We start from the raw sequence: 16,166 nt of genomic DNA on the forward strand, positions 1-16,166 counted from the left end.
CACCGTATATTTTCGTAAAACCACGGCAGTTGTATAATTTATACTGAAATATATGTCCATTGCTGCCTAGGAATCCCGTCCGGAGCGTATACATAGTATACGCTCAAGCCGGGATCTCTCGCGGCGCCGCAAACAACTGACATGTCAGTTTTCTGCGGCCGCTATTCATTGAATAGCGGCCGCAGAAAACCATGTCAGTGCACACTATGGAGCGAGCGGATCCACCCGCTCGCTCCATAGCATGCAGTGAAGAGTTCTGATGCGGGCGCGCAGGGATACGCCCGCATCAGAACACTGTGGCCGAAAAGATCATCATCGGCCGGTATGATATTTTCAGAGACCGGCCATTCCGCGACCTGGCCGGGTCACGGAACGGCCGGTCTCTTACAGCATATGAACATGGCCTTATACTGTATAGTGTTTAAATAGCTATTACAATCTGGGCTAATGTCTATGTATAATATAAACTTCAACTGAGTTTTCTTGTTATTTCCCCAGACATCCCAGTTTTCCTAAGATGATGGAACATGACTGTACCTGCTGCCAGCCTACAAAAACTACAACCAAGAAAGTGCACTTGCTGTGTAAGAGTGGAAGGAAAATATCATATAGCTACACCGACGTCCTGCAGTGTGGATGTAGGGGCGCAGCCTGTGTCTTCACCGAATAAAATGACTGCTATCAATGGTTTCTTTCTACAAAGAGAGAACATTATTAGACCAGTCCCTGCTTGGAATTCTTCTTCTAAGTCAAATTAAATTATTCTTTGAACCCTAAATCCTATAAAAGCTTAGGAAAATATATTAACTATACTATAAAGTATAATTAAGTGAATGTAAGGAAGTAGATATTAACATACTTATTACATATTGGCTAATTTTGAACCACACATGCAATATATACTACAAAAGGAAAGAGATCAGAATATTTTTGCATGTCAAAATCTAACAGTTCCTGCACATTACTAATGCAAATTATCACATAACCATACTACACTATGCTGATATAATAATATACATACTATTAAAAGTATAACCTTATATATGCATCAGGTCTCTGTTTGTCTTTATTTGCAAAAATAGGGTGAAATACCTTGTTAATATCTGATGAACAGGCTACAATTAATTTCCTTGGGGGAAACCACAGTATAAAGGTTCAGGATAAACTGTGGGTATTGTAGTATGGAACCATACTATAAGAATCCTTCTAACAATATATGCACAAATCCTAAACAATTTAATCAATCACTCTTGTTTCCATATTTAAATTAAAATACGGGGAGGTGATATGCAGTGCCATCGTACCTGACCATATCTGACTTAGTAGCGATAAAGTGTTTCCAATATACTAGTCCATACTAGTCAGTTAAAAAAAAAAAAAAACAAGCCTTTCTGTAATACATTTTCTCTGTAGTATCCCATTATGGGATGATAATTGCAGGAAACTTTAGATCACAACTCTGATAACTTTGATATTTATTTAAGTGTATGTGCTGCACTCCTGGCAAAGTTAGAGCTGCATGTGGCGTTCTCGGCACCGTAAGAGGGGCGTTTGGTGTTCCTGGCATTGTCAGAGCAATGTGTGCCTCCCGGTGAAGAAAAGAAAGGAAAAGGGCAGGGTGAAGAAAAGTGTAAGAGACACAATTAAGTCCCCCCCCCCCCACCCCTCACACCTGCAAGAACCCCCCCCCCAGCAGCCACCTACATGTATTACTAATAACCACTTCACTACTTGTGAGGTGGCAGCGCTGGGCCCCTCTCTGGAGGTAAGTGTCAATGTCACTGCCGCATGTACCGCCCATTATTGGGATGGCTAGGCTGTGACCTTGTATGCTAGGTCCTCTATGGTAGAAAGCATCTAGCGTCATGGATGGTATGGCAGTGGCATGGACGTCAGTGGCAGATTTACTGTACCATGGCCCCTAGGCTGTTTACAAAACATGCCCCACCACTGCCATGCCATATCTATAGCCCACTCCTTAGGCATTGCATGTTTATAACACCTCCTGTTCACCTATATACAAGTTCCCGATCTGTAATGCCCAAAATGGCAATAAGTAGCGAATACAGTATAAGTTCCCCTAGTAGTACCCTCAATACTGCTCCATAAAGTAGTTGCCCTCAAACAGTAGTTCCATAATAATGTCCCATATGGTAGTAAGCCTCCCCATAGTGCCTCATATTGTTGTTAATTCCCACAGTAGTTCCCCACATGGAAGTTTTATACTAACCCTAAACCAGCAGTATGCAGCTTCTTGATTAAAGGGGTTATTCAGCGCTACAAAAACATGGCCACTTTCCCCCTACTGTTGTCTCCACTTTGGGTGGGGTTTTGAAACTCAGTTCCATTGAAGTAAATGGAGCTTACCTGAACTGGAGACAACAGTAGGGGGAAAAGTGGCCGTGTTTTTGTAGCGCTGGATAACCCCTTTAAAGAGTGGGCTAGACTTTCCTGACTCCCACAATGCGGCCCCATCCTATGAACAAGTCAGCTCTAAAATATCAATTGATTTTCAGAGTTTGACACCCCTAGTCTTGATGGTCCAAATGTTGAAAATTTAGTTTACACTGTGAGCCCACTGTATCTTCAGGGTACACTATAAATATAATTTATTTCAGAAAGCCTTCTGAGTTATAGTACATGAGATATTTCATTAGTTGGACTGTGAGAACCCTATCCTATTCTTTTATATCAGTGAAATAAATGCCTGAAATTATTGCCTGAAGGTATTCCACCCTAAATAATTTTTACATAAATAAATAGCCCACCCTTAGCTTTCTATTTTTTGTAAAATGAAGTATTTATGAGTTCTCTGCCATTTTTATGCATTTTACATGGACTCATCCACTCTGGATGCAGAAAAACAGCTAAAGGGAGTCCTCTCTGTCTCCCTCATTGCTCCGGACGCCCACCTGGATCATGTGTCCTTCAATGGGCTGGGTTGGACACCAACTGGTGCCACCTATTGACGCTGTCATTGGACAGCCAGCTTTCTTAGAGCCCTGAATGGTGACCCTGCTAGATCATGCATAGTAGTAGGGTATTACCAGGCAGTTACACATGCAGCCACAGATCCCCCCCCACCTTGAAGCCCAGCACCACCACATGACCCAATCACCCAGCTCCAGCCTACCTGTCGCACGTGGCTCCCATTGTTTAAGCAGCTTCCTGGCCGGATCTCAGGCAGCAGCCATACCTCTTGTAACACAGACACGTTGGGAGCAGCTAAGTGCATTAAGAGGGCACTTTCAAAGGGACAGGCTTCCCAGCTATGATTGGCTTTGGAACATGGTGGTGGTGCAGTATAGTGTATAGCAGTGTTCCCCATCTGGTACATCTCCAGCTGTTGCAGAACCTAAGCTAAGAAAGCTAAGACGACAGGTACGCAATTGGACCAATCATGGAGAAGCACTACATGATGAGAAATGTAGCTTCCTGGCAGGCGCCATTTTGGATATAGACCACTTGTGGTGGCAGCTAGAAAGAGGAGCAATGGCTTAAAATCTTCAGGGGGAGTTGGTGAGTAAGACCAGATAGGTTTGGGAGCATTTACTTTTTTTAGCTCTTGGGCAGAATACCCATTTAACATATACTGAATTAACTGCAATTCTGATAATCTGCATGAATATATGAATTGGAACTATTGATAAAAGCTTACTTACCAAAAAAAAGAAGAAGAAGAAGGGTCAAAATTTACACCAAATATTGTACTTCAGTCTGAAAAATAAATTGAGATTTTAGTTTTAGGCCACGTGTACAAACCTTATTCATTATTGAAATAAAGCATAAATGAAACACAGCATAAAAGTCTGTAACTGTTAAACGTAACCAATGCATCATAATTAATCAATTGTACAATGAAAGCGGCAATTATTTATTGGTCACCCAAGGTCTATGCTGCTCTTTACTAAATATAATGAACCAGTCTTTAATGTCATCATGCGCTTTCAACCCATCCAACTTCTATTATTCTTGTACTTATTAATATTTATCAATACATGGTTAATGTGCACTGGGTCTTCTTGTGCTCTGTGTAGCATTGTGTATGAGTGATTTATACACAGTACAAAGTGCTAATCTCATTACACTTTTTGGCCAGTGTTTACTTTTATTAATGGTACCTGGTACATTTTGCCATCCTGTAGGTTTCTTCTTTTTTAGGATAAAGAATAGCTATTTCTGAGGTGTAAAGTAAAACTCCTGGACCTCAATGCTTTGCTACGCTAACACCCCTTAAAGGACAATTGCCAGGGAGGGGAGCATGAAGGAAACTAGATTTGCATTTCCAGGGAAATACATAGTGCTTGAAAAGAGCGCTTCTTTACCAGTGACTTCCAGAGCGCCCCTTTACCAGTGACTTCCAGAGCGCCCCTTTACCAGTGACTTCCAGAGCGCCCCTTTACCAGTGACTTTCAGAGCGCCCCTTTACCAGTGACTTCCAGAGCGCCCCTTTACCAGTTACTTCCAGAGCGCCCATTTACCAGTGACTTCCAGAGCGCCCCTTTACCAGTGACTTCCAGAGCGCCCCTTTACCAGTGACTTCCAGAGCGCCCCTTTACCAGTGACTTCCTTTTAAGAGAAACTTTAATCCTGGGTGCCGTCTCTTTAAGAGCGACTTGGGTCGCATCCCTTTAAGAGCAACTTGGCTCCCGTCCCTTTAAGAGCGACATGGGTCCCTTTTAGGAGCGACCCGGGTTGCTTTAAGAGCGACCTGGGTCCGTTCGCTCTTAAGGGGACCCAGGTCGCTCTTAAAGGGACCCAGGTCGCTCTTAAAGGGACCCAGGTCGCTCTTAAAGGGACCCAGGTCGCTCTTAAAGAGACCCAGGTCGCTCTTAAAGAGACCGATTTTGCTCTTAAAGGGACACATTTCGCTCTTAAAGGGATCCATTTCGCTCTTAAAAGGACCCATTTTGCTCTTAAAGGGACCCAGATCGCTCTTAAAGGGACCAATTTCGCTCTTAAAGGGACCCAGGTCGCTCTTAAAGGGACATATTTTGCTCTTAAAGGGACATTTTTCGCTCTTAAAGGGACATATTTTGCTCTTAAAGGGACATTTTTCGCTCTTAAAGGGACATATTTTGCTCTTAAAGGGACCCAGGTCGCTCTTAAAGGGACCCAGGTAGCTCTTAAGGGGACCCAGGTAGCTCTTAAAGGGACTTAGGGCGCTCTTAAAGGGACCCATTTCGCTCTTAAAGGGACCCAGTTCGCTCTTAAAGGGACCCAGATCGCTCTTACAGGGACCCAGGTCGCTCTTAAAGGGACCAATTTCGCTCTTAAAGGGACCCAGGTCGCTCTTAAAGGGACCAATTTCGCTCTTAAAAGGACCCAGGTCGCTCTTAAAGGGACCCAGATCGCTCTTAAAGGGACCAATTTCGCTCTTAAAGGGACCAGCGAGTTGTGAAGGAATTTTTAGCAGTGACAGAATACCTACCCAGGTCCTTTTTTCTTCTGTCTACTACATACAACCTGAGGACTGTTGTGGTACTGTTGTTCGGCCTTTTGGCGAAGATCAAGTGTAATATCAGTTCTGATGTGCGCAGAGAACAACACAGAAGAGGAGGTGGGGTTGAGGGGTGGGCTGTAGGCCAAGCTGTCTCCCCAAGATTCCATGCCCATATGGATGGGGTTTCGGGGGTTGAGAGCCAAGGTGCCAGTAGTGCCCTGTGCGTGGTGAGTGAAAGTACTGAGCACGGTACTTCACTATCACCCCTTTGAGCATACACCTCTAGCTTTCTGGCTCCCGGGTGTTGAGAGCTAGTTATTTATTATTTTTTCACTGTGTGTAAACTTTTCAAGTGTTTTTGTCACAAGGATTTTCAGGTTGCGGTCGCCCTTTTGGGTGTCCCCCTGGTGGTCTAGGGGAGGCATGTGTGGCCATCAGTTTCCTTGCCTCCCTGCAACCCTGGGTCTCCTTTGGGAGATAGCCAAACCATTGGTGGTTGTTCACTGGCAAATGCCTGGGCTGACACTTGGGTGTTTGCTGTGAGCAACATTGGTCCTCTCTCCGCTTTGGCAGTGAGAGGATATTTGTCCCGATCCCTTGCATAAGCCTTCTGGCCCGGGGGGCGGGGGGTGGAAATGTGGGTGGTCAAGGGCCCATCTCTTTTTAGAGTGGGCTTGCGATAGACTGAATCCTTGTTGCATCTTTTTGTGTGGCACGTCTGCACCTTTTTGTGCACTTGGTTGAGAGCACGCTCCTTGTACTCTCAATAAAAGGTGTTGTTGTCTTGCAAGAAAGTAGCGTTTTGTTTCTAATCCTGGATGACCCCTTTAAAGTCTTCTCCGAGTCCATGTATGAGAATAGTCCATGTCAGGTTAGAACGTATTGATCTGATTGTATCACGTAGTAGCCCACCTCCCCCTGATCACAACACTGTTTTCCTTACTGAAATCAACTGGGTCATTCTGAAGGTATAATCAAAAATAAAATTATGAAAATTATGAGCGTGTTAGGTGCACCAGGGCAGTAGAAACCTCGACTTTCAATGTTTTGCCCATCTAACTTCTCAGGTAACAATTGTCCTTTTTAAATATTCATGCCCCCCCCTCCTCCCGCAGTGACATAGAAGCACATGGCTCAAGGTCTCAAACATGCATAGAACAACAATGAACCCACTGTGCAGATGATATGCATGCATATCTTTGGAATGACCAAGCATACGGAAAGTAAGTATGCCTAAACCTCATGATAGGTTCCCTTCCTTAAATATATACAAATTCTGGACAAATTTTCAATTATATTATCTCAATTAAAGCATATGTACTGTACCACATTACTGCCCATAATAGGTTTTACATACTAACAGACCCACACAGCTCCGCAGAAACAGCTGTCAGCGATCATTTTCTGTATTGGTCATCCCATTCGCGTTATTTTCGCTGGTATTCCGACATGCAAATAAGGTTTCTTGTGCACTGGAGGTAAGCCCAGGGAGACCAGTGCAAAGATATCTCCTCCCCCATAAGATGACACGTGTGCTTCCTCCTCTTTTCTGCCCCACAGTAGTATCATGGGCACCCAGCTGTCAGTGTGGCCGGAACTCAGAGCCATCATCAGAACGGGGTGCCTGGCTGGATGGAGACAGCGGCCCTCTCAGCTCTTCTGCGTTAGATGCTGCCTCCTCTCCCCTCTACTCAGATTTTTTAATTTGGAGATGTAAATAGTGGCAAGTGGGCTGGTGGGAGGCCTGTGGGCTGGAGGACTTGTCTGCTACCACCCCACACAGCTCATTATGCAATTCAGTAATTTTACAGCGCTGCCCACAGCCTTACTCACTGGTATCTCTCCCTGTCTATTATCATAGATACCCCAATGTATGAGGGATAGGTATAGTGATAGGGATAGGTTGATGATGGGGTGCAATCACTTATATTATTGTCCTGGTCACATTCGGCTGTTCTTCATATCATGATGTCAGAGGGACAATGGAAACAAGTGGGGGTGGGTCACAGTTCTATAGTGATAGGAGCAGAATCCTCCAGCAACACACATTTTTCAGGACAGTTCTGTGTATCTTGTGGGTACTCTGCTCTTATGCTGGCTCTGAGATCCGGCCAGGCAGGCCGCCAAGCAGTATACTGGAGGCGGGACTGAGGAGAAGAGGAGGCACAAGCATCATCTGAGCGGGGGGGAGATATATTTGAACTGGTCCTCCCAGGTTTACCTCCTGTGCACAAGGGACCTGATTTGCATATTGGAGTACCAGCGAAAATAATGTGAACGGGACTACCTATACAGAAAAAGATTGCATCAACTGATTCCCCGCAGCGGTGCCGATCTTTTGGTATGTAGAATTTTTTTTATGGGCAGTAAGGTGGTACATTTGCTTTAAAAATATTCCCACAGCAACCTCCACAGTGGGAAGTACCACCATATACAACCACCAGAAAACAGAATTTATTTCCATACCGTGGCCTGAGACTATTACTATTACAATCATTCCAGCCATAACTACCAGCCACCCCTCTGTCTGTTGAAGTGCAGTTACACAAAACAAGCTTGTAACCTGCACCTGCCTGGCGTCCACCCTGGTCATGTCTATGCGTTGATAAAATAAAGGAATCTGCACAAATATCCACATTGGTGAGTGCCACTACTTCTTCTTTAAAGCTTTGTTGTTACCAATATGGGAATATGGACTATGGAGTTAGTGAGCACCTCAGGATACCCCAAATTGAGCATTTTGCCCTCTCAGCTTCCTGTAGTGCCAATGTAAGTATGTAAGTAGCTTAAAATAACGTATTTGTGCTATACTTTCGCTTCCGAACTGGATGAGATGGTGCAGTCATTGCTCTGATCTGAATGGATGAAGCTCTATGTGAATGGCTGGTTTGCTGCTTTTATTGTCAGTTGCAATGGCTCTTGCTGTATAATGTAATCTTTATAATGTAATGTCATTTTTGGTTAGGTTATATTGTTATTACATTACTGTGATATGTTTTGCTGTGACCACTAGATGGTTCTGCTGCACCAAGGATTTCTAAAAGACTGTTGGCAGCAAGAAGAGTGACTGTAAGGTAAGAAGCACATGTAGGGCTAGAGAAACCTTCTAATGTGACCCTTGGGCTGTAAGCCAGGGCAGGAACGCTCATGTGTGACTAGTTGGCCTTCTGGAGGTTGGCACCAGAAGAAAGAAGTAAAGTTGTGATTGTTGAAGGATGCTATGATACAGAGAGCTTGAGGAGACCACTGTTTCTTGTAAGACATGTAACCCAAGACAGACTCTATCTAACTGCAGAGTGCCATGACGTTAGAGATAGCCATTAGGCCAGCACAAAGAGGGAGCTGTGGGATGAGGATACAGTGACCAGGATCAGCTTGGGTGGCAGTCTTAATAAATATTATAGCCGAATACCCAACTACCAATCTGTTGAACATTTATTGATCTTAAGTTTTTAACTTTTTCTTATCTTGGAGGCTGCCAAGCTTGTACACATTGTATATGATATAACACCTTGTGTATACTTTAACTGTAACTGTACACATTACATGTACTGTACAGTCATCCCAATCATACTGTATCTATAATCAAAAATCGCTTGGGTAGTCATGGGGTTGGCATTCCTATACATGCCTATGGGCAATGTGTGCATCACAGATTGTTTCCACCAGTAAGATTATACCTTTCTCACTCCTGTACAAATAGCGGCACAGAGTCTGCAACGTTTTTTTTTATCTGGGAAAGGTAGCAGTGTAAGCACAGCTTGTCACCTCCCACATTGCAGCAACTGAGAGTTCAGCGACCCAAGGGGGCAAGGTGGTGATGTGTGGAACCTTATAGCTGCTGAAATACCACTAAGGCACTTGTCACAGTTGCCTAAAGTGGTCTGGGCTTTAGCCACCCTTGATCCCACTAACTCAGTGCTGCCGGCATACTAGGAGTTGTAGTTAGTTGTGTAGAGCTCTACACTATAGAAGAGACTCCAGGCATCTAACCAGTTAAAGTTTTTATACTGAATAAACTTCGGCAAACAAGATAACATATGATCTTCACAGTTTCAAGGAATCTTAGCAAACAATAGACCTTTGTATTCTCCATTGATATAACAGACACAGTTGATAATAGATAAGTCTTTCAATACTTTACAATACTTCAATACACAGCTTTGCAGCTGGATACACTTGTGTAGGAGTACTGGTACAGTCTCTGTAGACAATAAGTTTTGCAGGGTAGACTTTGGTGTGAGTATAACTGAAGTGACTTTATAATTCATGCAGCATAACTAGTAGTATGAACTAGGTTATAAGAGGTACCTACACTCACTTGCATGAGCTTTCACAGATCCAGTGACACAGATCCACCGATGTAGGCCCCACTGTGTGGGTAGAGCTAGCCATCAGAATTACCCTTAGGACATGTTTGCATTAGAGACTTGTCTTATACACTTTGCTTGACCACTAACTTGCACCTGGAATGGTCCTCAGGATATAAGACAACATTAGCCCAGTGTTAATAGAATTAAGTCCCAGTGTTCCACAGTACCTTTTTCGCGGTGCTCTAACTGGACATGACTAGGATATAGGCGTTATAAAGAAATATAGTCCCACATAAGAGCCCTGGCCAGCTGATGAGGCACTCACCACTCATGATCTTCAATCAGCAGAAAATTTATTCAAACATTAGCAGGTAAGAAGGATGCAAACAACTGAACGGGCAACAGCCATTTCGCATGCTCCCAATGGGTGCTCGGCCCAGTATATGAGATAATACTGGTATAATGTCAGATGCTTTTTTTTGTGTGTGTCAGGGTGGGTTCACACTATGTTTTTGCAATCCATTTATTGCAAAAAAAGATGAAAAAAAACATGCATTTGTGTGCATCCGTTTTGATTCGTTTTTCCATTGACTTCCATTATAAAAAAAAATGAATCAAAACGGATGCACACAAATGCATCAGTTTTTTTCATCCATGCACCACTAGACTGGACCAGTATTAGACTGAGTAGACTAATATTGGTTAACTATACTGTATGCCAGATGCTTTTTTTCTCTGTGTCTCACAGAAATATCACTAGTCATGAAAAGGACTTTTGGGTAGTTGTGGATCAATACTAGAACTCCTACTGCATACCCCAATAACGCAAAGAGTAGCACAGTATACAACTCTGTATACTAGCTATATATCAGTGCCAGAAAACTGTACCACTATCAGTATTAGTATACTGTATAATATGCTATATATGGTATTTTGTATGTAATATCTGGGGTGAAGGGGCAGGGTATGTCACACTGTGAGATTATTAGTCCTGAAAAAGACGTTTGGGTGTTTGTTAGGCGGCCACCTACCTAACTATAAAAACTAGGCCCTATACTAGCTCTGTCCCTGCTCCAGCAGCTCTCCCTGTCAGCTAACAGAAAGCAAGTGGATCACATGTCAGGTGACCTGGGTCTATCTACTCCCAGGTCACCTGATGTGGCTGGCCAATCACTGCAAGACCAGCAGACAACATGGCTGTGGCATAGCAGGATGTGCTAGCCCCTTCCCCTCATGTCTACTGGCTAATTTAATCCACCAAAGGAGGAGACTTGCTTTTTGACATACTATCATACTACATACTATCGCCATACTTGAATGACTAGTGTACTCGAACAAGCTTACTCACTCTCTACTCTCACTATCATCTTTACTCACAACTAATGATAACTGATAGTTTAATTACTGAATTTCAACTTTCTTATCCGATCATAAGTAGAATTGCTCAGAAATAATTATTTTTGAATGTATATGGGCCTTTAAAAAAACATTCTGGCCTATTGCCTAGGGCAGCTTGAGCTTATAAATTTAGCCTTCATAAAGAGTGTCACATGAAACACCTGCATTGTTGATCAAGTAGTTTGGCTAATAAAGCTAAGTAAACACCCTTTAAATAAATCACAAAAGTACTATACTGCAGTACAGAGTGCAGGGAGACCCAGCAAACAGCAGCCAGTAATACAACACTTACATGCATTGTTATTTGGGATGTAACTGTATAACTAGCTAATGATTTAATATGTGGGTTTTTTTTTTTTTCTTTTACTAGTGACAGCCTAAAGAGTATAGTAACAAAGCATTGTCACTACACATTTTGGCAACCTTTATTTATAGGAAAATGTCATTAGGATTTAAGGTTCTAGTTACACTGGCAGAAGCCATAAGGAGCCTGTTTGTTAATTTTTATGCCTATACTCGCTTAAATTATTATGTTAATTTGTTTTCCCTTAGTACCATTGGCATCACAACGATAGGGGTATTTTCGCCCCTGCGAGCCCCTGGGACGAAGGAATTTTTAATGAAAACAATAGCAAAGCTTTATTAACCCCTCCTACAGATAGTATAAATAAGCCCTTCCCCATAATCACATCAGTCATTTACAAGAAAACATAACAGGGAGGGAGACTTGTGATGCCAATGGTACTAAGGGAAAACAAATTAACATAATAATTTTAGCTTCCCTTTCGTCCCATTGGCATCACAACGATAGGGGAACTAGCAAGTACTATCCCCAGAGGGTGGGTTTACCGTCATAGCTGCATTAAGAACTGACCTAGCAAAGGCCGTTCTAGCAGCAAAGTTAGAGTCTAGTCTGTAGTGTTTCACAAACGTAGATAGGGATGACCAAGACGCAGCCTGACAAATGTTCTCTAGGGACACCAAGGATCGTTCTGCCCAACTAGAAGCAACAGCTCTAGTGGAATGTGCCCTAGTAAAGGAGGGAGGCGATTTCCCAGCGGAAGAATAACACAATTCGATGGCTTCACATATCCATCTTGATATGGAAGGCTTAGAAGCTTTCTTCCCTTTGTTCTTCCCTAAAAATAGGATCAACAAATTCTCGTCCTTCCTTAAAGAATTTGTTCTATCCAAATAAATTCTTAAAGTTCTAGGTACATCTAGAAGGGAAACATCCACATCCTGCTGGGATGAATTTGAAGGAGAAAACTTTGGAAGAACAATAGGTTCATTAATGTTCACAAATGAAGCGACCTTGGGTAAAAACCCTGGTAAGAATCTTAGCATCACTTTGTCCTCAGAGAAAATGATGTACGGGGCTGTCGATCCAAGAGCCTGAAGCTCCCCGACACGTTTTGCAGAGGTAACTGCCAAAAGAAGTGTACACTTTAGGGTTAGAAATTTCAAATCAACCTCCTCCAAAGGTTCAAATGGGTGTAGACATAACCCTCTAAGTACCAAGGAGAGATCCCAGGAGTCGACATGTCTGTTTACTCTAGGCCTTAGTCTTGTAATAGCCTTGACAAAGTTCTTTACTTCAATAATCTGAAAAAGTCTATAATTCAGATGCGCTGAAAGGGCCGCTATTTGGACCTTAATGGATCCTGGTGTTAGACCCCTGTCAAATCCCTCCTGAAGAAACTCAAGAAGTTGAGGAGTAGAGGGTTTAACAGAGCTCAACTGCTTAGATGTACACCAGGTTTGAAATATCCTCCAAATACGAGCATAAGAAGCGTTCGTGGAATCACTACGTGCGTGGGACAATGTTCGGAGGACGTTTTCAGAGAAGGTTTCAGGACCTAATAAGGTCCTCTCAGCCTCCAGGCTGTGAGGCTGAGGCTGACTAGGTCCTGGCACAGGTGCTGTCCCTGGGATATCAAATCGGGTTGTAACGGTAGTTTCCAGAACTCGCCCCTGCTCATGTTCATGAGCAGGGTGAACCACGATCTCTTCGGCCAAAACGGCGTGATTATGATCACCGAGGCCTGATCCAGTCTGATCTTCACCAGAACTCTGGGTATCATAGAGATGGGTGGAAATATGTATGCCATCTGGAAGTTCCATGGGATTGACATTGCATCCACCCTCGTCGGATTGTCGGCCGTATATAGGGAACAAAACCTCCTCAGTTTGGCATTGTTTACTGATGCCATGAGGTCTATCTGAGGAATTCCCCATCTTTGGGTTAACTGCAGGAACACTTTCCTTGAAAGCGACCATTCCCCTGGAACCGTCAATCCCCTGCTCAAACGATCCGCTAGGGTGTTGTGAATACCTCTTATGTGAAGAGCAGATAATCTGGCAATTCGGGGTTCCGCCCATCTGAATATGGATTCTACCTCCCTGAGAAGTAGAGGCGACTTGGTCCCTCCTTGCTTGTTGATATAAGCGACACAAGCCATATTGTCCGTCCGGATTCTCACAGCCTTCTGCAACAGTTTTGGAGTAAAGTGTAAAAGGGCTAGGAAAATAGCCCTCAGTTCCCGTACATTTGATGGAAGGGACGACTCCTGACTGTTCCATGTTCCCGACACCACATACTCCTCTAGATGTGCACCCCATCCCGAACCTGATGCATCCGTAGTTATTGTGATCCACTGGGGTTTGATTATGGAAGATCCGTGCTTCACCTCTCTCCACCAGGTTAGGGACTGTCTGGTTTCTGTAGATAGAACATGTAGTGTTTGCAAATCTTCCAGGCTCCGGTTCCAGGTAGTCAGGTACGTGCAGGTACGCGTCCTGGAGGTCGATAGATACCATAAAGTCGCCCTCCTGAAGGATGGTCTTTACGGATCTGATATTTTCCATACGGAACTTTTTCTTTATCATGAATCTGTTTATGTAACGCAGATCGATAATAAGCCTCCACTTTCCGGACTGCTTGGGCACGAGAAAAATTGGAGAGTAGACTCCCAGACCGACGTCCAACAGAGGAACATCTTCTAGAGCTTCTATATCCAGAAGGTGACAAATTTCCTTTCCCATGATGGGATGCTTTACTGGACCTAAATAATGAGACACCAGAAACCTTGGGGGAGGAAGGAGAAATAAAGGAAGCGCATAACCACTTTGAATAATGCTTACAACCCACGCGTTCTTTATTAGTTTTTTCCAGACAGGAAGAAACAGAGCAAAACGACCTCCCACAGGTACGCTTCTGGCGTCAGAAGTCAGTTTTTTTGGTAGAATCCTTATTTTGCTGCTTGCCGGTACCTCTTCTATTATAATACTTTCCTCTTCCTCGGGACTGGTAACGGCTCTTTCCACGTTGAGGTGATCTGCCTCTACGAAAGGATCCCCGCGGCCTTTTGTATGATCCGCTAACATAAGAAAGGGGTAAGGATTTCCCTTTCTTGTCCGACATCTCTTCCATGATCTTATCTAATTCGGAGCCAAATAACCGGCCCGGCTGATACTCCAAATTACATAGCTGGAATTTGGAGTTAGAATCGCCAGCCCACGGTCTTAACCATAGGGCACGGCGACCAGCAGTTGACAGGGCCATTGACTTAGCTGCTAGGCGAGTCTCCTGTGAAGCTGCATCACATAAAAAGTCAACTCCCATATTGACCTTTTTAAATGAACGGAGGACCTTGTCCCGGTTCACTCCGGACTCGAGATCCTCCCGTACCTTAGCTAGCCATCTTCTAAGACTTCTGGATACCTCAAAAGCAGAAATAGCAACTGCCCCTTGGGCAGCTGCCGCCGTGTAGGATCTTTTAAAAGCTACTTCGATTCTCCTATCCATTGGATCTTTTAGATTAGAACCGTCATCAGCAGGCAAAACCGTATTCTTAGATAGCTTGGCTATAGCAGTATCTACCTTGGGAGGATCAGCCCATTCCTTGCATTGATCCTCCTTGAGGACATACAAGGTCTTAACCTCTTAAGGACATAGGACGTACCGGTACGTCCTATGTCCTCATTAGCACTTCAAAGCGGGGCCGCGCGGCGGCCCCGCTTTGAAGTGCCGCGATCCCGGGTGCCGCGTGTAGCCCGGGACCGCCGCTATTAGCGGGCACGGTCCGATCGCCGTGCCCGCTAATTAGCTAATCGGAGGCAGCTGTCAAAGTTGACAGCTGCCTCCGATTACCGGAGGCAACGTTTCCCTGGTGTCTAGTGGGGGAGATCGCTCCTCCGGGACCTTGTCCCGGAGGAGCGATCTCCGTTACTGATGCCGGCCGGGGACGCGTCCAAGATGGCGCCGTCCTCGGCTCGGCACTCGTTTGTTTCCGGCTGCAGCAGCCGAAAGCAAACGAGTGCCGATCTCATGGATCTCTGCAGCATATCTATGCTGCAGAGATCTCTATGAGAGATCAAAGTGTATATACTAGAAGTCCCCCAGGGGAGCTTCTAGTATATGTGTAAAAAAAAAAAAAAACGTGTTGTTAATAGTAAAAATCCCCCTCCCCTAATAAAAGTCTGAATCACCCCCCTTTCCCCAGGTTTTAAATAAAAGTAAACAAATAAATAAATAAATAAACATGTTTGGTATCGCCGCGTGCGTAATCGCCCGAACTATTAATTAATCACATTCCTGATCTCGTACGGTAAACGGCGTCAGCGCAAAAAAATCCCAAAGTGCAAAATTGCGCATTTTTGGTCGCATCAAATCCAGAAAAAATTTAATAAAAAGCGATCAAAAAGTCGTATATGCGCAATCAAGGTACCGATAGAAAGATCACATCATGGCGCAAAAAATGACACCTCGCACAGCCCCATAGACCAAAGGATAAAAGCGCTATAAGCCTGGGAATGGAGCGATTTTAAGGAATGTATATTGGTTAACAACGGTTTGAATTTTTTACAGGCCATCAGATACAATATAAGTTATACATGTTACATATCGTTTTAATCGTAACGACTTGAGGAACATGCATAACAAGTCAGTTTTACCCCAGGGCGAATGGCGTAAAAACACATTTCCCCCAAATAAAAGAAATGCGTTTTTT

The 16,166-nt window shown here is 43.9% G+C and overlaps 1 protein-coding gene across 1 annotated transcript in view; it reads left to right on the forward strand.

The window, feature by feature from the left end:
* Positions 1–1,048, forward strand: part of LOC138789258 (mucin-5AC-like) — a 106,197-nt gene extending 105,149 nt beyond the window's left edge. Inside the window, exon 37 of the mRNA XM_069967859.1 lies at positions 499–1,048. Within this exon, the coding sequence (XP_069823960.1) occupies positions 499–670 (172 nt within the window). The 3' untranslated portion in view covers positions 671–1,048. The remainder of the gene's footprint in view (positions 1–498) is intronic.
* The last annotated feature ends 15,118 nt before the right edge of the window (positions 1,049–16,166 follow it).

Source organism: Dendropsophus ebraccatus, chromosome 4, assembly GCF_027789765.1.
Source record: "Dendropsophus ebraccatus isolate aDenEbr1 chromosome 4, aDenEbr1.pat, whole genome shotgun sequence".
NCBI classification, from domain to species: Eukaryota; Metazoa; Chordata; class Amphibia; order Anura; family Hylidae; genus Dendropsophus; species Dendropsophus ebraccatus.